We start from the raw sequence: 4,620 nt of genomic DNA, 5'->3' as shown, positions 1-4,620 counted from the left end.
CATTTTAGTGCTACCAGGATGCATAGCATATGAACTACTATGTGCTTCCACCAAAATGCTCTTCCTTAGTCATCAACATTAGGTACACATATTCTACCTTCATAATACAAATAGCCATCATCTCGAACCACATGTTTCTGCTTTTTCCCCTCTTAGACTTGCCTTATCCACAAAGCTATCTCAGTATCCCCTTTCTGTGCTTCCTGGACTTATTGAAGTAGATTGGGTCTAAGCTTTAGTTCTGCTATGATAGCCCCATCATTAGCTAAAGATAGACGAGCATTCAAAGCCCTTAGAGCAGCAAAGGATTTCCTGCTAAGTGCATCTGCTACCAGATTAGCCTTACCTAAATGATAGTCAATAATGCAATCATAATCCTTAAGCAACTCTAACCATCTTCTCTGTCTCAGGTTAAGCTCCTTTTGTGTGGGCAAATATTTTAAACTTTTATGATCGGTATAGATATAACATTTTTCTCCATACAAGTAATGCCTCCATATCTTTAATGCAAAGACTATAGCTGCTAATTCTAAATCATGGGTAGGGTAGTTCTTCTCGTGCGACTTTAATTGTCTTGAAGCATAAGCAACTACCTTCCCCTCCTGCATGAGTACACAACCCAGTCCATTATGTGAGACATCACTGTAGATCACAAAATCTTTACCTGATTCTGGCTGTGTAAGGATAGGTGCCTCTGTAAGCATCTTTTTAAGCTTTTCAAAACTCTTCTGACATTTGTCATGCCAGTCATATGTAACATTCTTATGCAACAATTTAGTCAATGGGGCAGCAATGATTGAAAATCCCTTTACAAACCGCCTATAGTATCCAGCCAAACCTAGAAAACTCCTAATCTCTACTACGTTCTTAGGTGGTTTCCACTCAAGGATAGCTTCTATCTTTTTAGGGTCTACTCTGATTCCTTCAGCTGACACAACATGTCCAAGAAAGAATATATCATTTAGCCAAAACTCACATTTACTAAACTTGGCATAAAGTTATTTTTCTCTCAGAGTCTGTAATACTATCCTCAAATGTTGATCATGTTCTTCCTTAGTCTTTGAGTATATTAAGATGTCATCTATGAACACTACTACAAACTGATCTAGGTAGGGATGGAAGATGCGGTTCATCAGATCCATGAAAGCTGCAGGAGCATTAGTTAACCCAAAAGACATAACAAGAAATTCATAGTATCCATATCGGGTTCTAAAAGCAGTTTTAGAGACATCTGTTTCTTTTATCTTCAACTGATGGTACCCCGATCTCAAATCGATTTTAGAAAAGACACTGGCTCCTTTTAGCTGATCAAACAAGTCATCTATTCGGGGCAAAGGGTATTTATTTTTAATTGTCACCTTATTTAGTTGCCTGTAATCTATACACAACCTTAGTGTCCCATCCTTCTTTTTTACAAACAATACAGGTGCACCCCAAGGTGAAATACTAGGTCGTATAAAACCCTTGTCAAGCAATTCTTGTAATTGTATTTTTAACTCTTTTAATTCGGTAGGTGCCGTCCTATAAGGAGCAATAGAGATAGGTGCGGTGCCTGCTATAACATCTATGGCAAATTCCACCTCTCTCTTTGGTGGTAACCCGGGAAGATCATCAGGAAAACATTAGAGAAATCACACACTGTGGATATGTCATGCACACCTAGATTCTCCTTTTTGGTTTCAAGTGCAAAGAGTATGTAGGCTTCACAACCCTTACTGATTAATTTCCTAGCTGTAGCTGTTGATATAATATTAGACAGGTAATCTGACCTCTCCCCTACAACTACCACATCATGATCTACAAGTATTTTCAATGTAATTCTTTTTGATCTGCAATCCACTATTACCCGATGCCTAGATAACCAATCCATGCCAAGAATTACATCAAATTCTCTAAAGGGTAATTCTATCAAATCACCATGGAAAATATGACCGTGGATGGATATAGGACAATCCCTATATACTTTACTCACTATCACACTATGACCAAGGGGGTTGGTTACTATTATATCTTGGTTTACAGAATCTGCCTGTAATTTCCCCTCATTGACAATGGGTAAACATATGTATGAATGTGTTGATCCTGGGTCTATTAATGCATACACAGGTTTATCAAAGATTGAGAATGTACTAACAATCACATCTGGGGAGTCCCTGTCCTCCTTAGCCCTAATAGCATAGGCTCTAGCAGGTGTTTTGAAGTCTGGTCTATCTACTGTTTCAGACACCCTTTGACTGGCTGAAGCTGCCCCTGTTTGATTACCTCTACCCCTTCCTCTTCCTCTAGATCCAGCAGGAATAGGCCTCTCTACAAGTGGTGCTGATGATACCTATCTCCTAGGACAGTCTCTCATAAGATGCTCAGTAGATCCACACCTAAAGCAAGCCCCTGTAAGTTTTCTGTAGAATCCCAAATGCCTTCTACCACAGTGCTCACATATAGGGTATTGTCCCCTGCCTCCGCCTCCTGAACTGGCTACAGTAGTACTAGTTTGCTGCCCAAACCTCCCTGCAAAACTCTGTGCTGGTCCCTACCTTTGCCTCTGTACCTAACTCTGCCCTGATGACTGAGCACCTCTTTGTCTCTTCATAAGTGCTTGAGAGGCTGAGGATTTGCCATGTATCTGGGTTTGCCCTCTCTTCTGTTGTCCTTTTTGTCTCCAGCTTTGTTCTTCTTTTTTTATCTTTTCTATATTCAATGCTGCATTGACCAGAGCAGAGAACTCTTTGATGGGATGGGCTGCCAAAAGCACCCTAATGTCATTATGCAAACCCTGCTCAAATTTCTTACATTTAGCTTCCTCTGTAGGCACCATTTCCCGAGCATACTTACTCAGTCTGATGAAATCTTTTTCATACTCACTAACAGTCATCCTGCCCTGTCTCAAATACATGAACTCTCTTCTCTTTTCATCTAGATACAAATCTCCAATATACTTCTTTCGAAACTCAGCCAGAAAGAATTCCCAAGTCTGCTGCTCAATTTGCACTGTTTGTGATGTGGTGTCCCACCACTGATAGGCCTCCTCTTGTAACAAAGCAACTGCACAAGCCACACTGTCTGGTGGTGTGTACTGAAGCTGCTGCAACACTCTCTCTGTTCTTTGCAGCCAGTACTCTGCTGCTGGAGCATCATCTTCTCTTCTGCCTTTGAATTCCATAACTCCATATTTTCTAAGCTTGTCTATTGGTGGTCTAGCAGGAGCCTGCATAGGTACAACAACTGGTGGTGGCACCTGAGGTGCTGCCCCTGAAACTCGTCTAAACATATCTGCCAGCTGTTGTAAGAATGCATCCTGTCCTGGCCTATCTTCACCAGGAGGGGCTGGTGCAACTGCTGGCTCAATGGGTTCTGAGGGGGCATGACTTCCCACCTCCTCATCTATAGCACGTTGTGATTCCTCAGACATCCTCTGTAAATAATTAAAAACACAAAATAGGCCTGCATCAATTTTACAGAGATACATCATAACCTTGACACATTTGGCATGTACATTAAATTATCCTATATCCTAGGACCGCCTAAACCTCTGCTCTGATACCAAAAAATGTAACACTCCTTACCCATCTATAAAATAACTCAGTAAAGGATGCCACATACTATACTATATGCAATTACATATGTGGAGTTAAGTTAGCTTTTACATTATAACTTGTTCTTTAGTTTGTTTAAACGCATGTTGATTCACAAACAATTTTAAATGGAGAAACTGCAAGAGTCTCCCCTGTTTATTAGCAATTATCCCTATGGACAATAGTCATAAAATCTCAATATTTGCTCATTTCACATTATCAAATCCATAAATAGAACATAATAACTTAAAATAGTAAACACATTTGTATATATTTGTACTATTTTCAACGTTCATTTATAGACTCTTGATAGACTACTAATGTACATGCCAAACATAAACAACCTCTGTACAAATCTTGTGAATAACTGGTTATGATGATGTCTTTGTGCTGATGCAGAACCAGACCTCCTAACTGTTGCTTCCTCTATCTAATACCTACGCGCGGAAAGTCCAATGCGCTGAGCTTATGCCCAGTAGGTGAATAACAATATATATATGCATTCAAGTATAATAGGAATACTCATGACAGATATAATGAAATCATTTTATAAAAAGCAAGTGAAATTTTATGGATCAGTGGGTGAAAAGTGGACAAATCAGGTCATGAAATTTTATAACAGTAAAGTCATTCATATTCTGGTAACCATCTTGTGTGCATGCTAGCAAAGCATTAACAAGTCATAGAATTAAATCTTAGCCCCTATAAACGCTTCATAGGATCAACTAACTAGCTAAGGGAAAACTGTATCTGTATTGCACAAAGTGCCAAACTGTATGGCCTGGGGGCCGAATGCTGTGCCTGTATGGCTAAAAAGCCGGAAAACTGTATGACATGTAATGTGTCGAAAATATCATATCATGTAGCCCATTAGGGCGCAGTACTACTAAACTGTATATGGCATGCCATACCCTTATGCTATCTATGACTCCCACTGTGGTTTACTAGGGTCAAGAATGCATATTTTCATGTTAAATATTTATTGGTACTAAAATTATTCATTTAGATGCTTAACATGTTGAAACAAGCAAATATGTCAAACTATATA

At 39.4% G+C, this 4,620-nt stretch overlaps 1 protein-coding gene across 1 annotated transcript; it reads right to left on the bottom strand.

Annotated features, from left to right (window-relative positions):
* Positions 1–209: 209 nt before the first annotated feature.
* On the bottom strand, positions 210–3,409 carry LOC122723867. Its single transcript, XM_043957767.1, has 4 exons — positions 2,575–3,409; positions 1,660–2,319; positions 665–928; positions 210–346 (listed from the first exon to the last, which is right to left on the bottom strand). The coding sequence occupies exons 1-4, from the start codon at positions 3,407–3,409 to the stop codon at positions 210–212; spliced, it is 1,896 nt and encodes a 631-aa protein (XP_043813702.1).
* Between the last annotated feature and the right edge of the window lie 1,211 nt (positions 3,410–4,620).

Source organism: Manihot esculenta, chromosome 6, assembly GCF_001659605.2.
Source record: "Manihot esculenta cultivar AM560-2 chromosome 6, M.esculenta_v8, whole genome shotgun sequence".
Classification (NCBI taxonomy): domain Eukaryota; kingdom Viridiplantae; phylum Streptophyta; class Magnoliopsida; order Malpighiales; family Euphorbiaceae; genus Manihot; species Manihot esculenta.
Note: the sequence above shows the minus strand (reverse complement) of the source record. Positions and strands in the feature narration are given on the sequence as shown.

Coding starts and splice junctions, on each gene's coding strand:
- LOC122723867 (XM_043957767.1), bottom strand. CDS start 3,409: ATGTCTGAGGAATCACAACGTGCTATAGATGAGGAGGTGGGAAGTCAT. Junction 2,320..2,574: donor ACTTATGAAGAGACAAAGAG/GTGCTCAGTCAT, acceptor AGGTATCATCAG/CACCACTTGTAGAGAGGCCT. Junction 347..664: donor CCTTACACAGCCAGAATCAG/GTAAAGATTTTG, acceptor ACTATCATTTAG/GTAAGGCTAATCTGGTAGCA.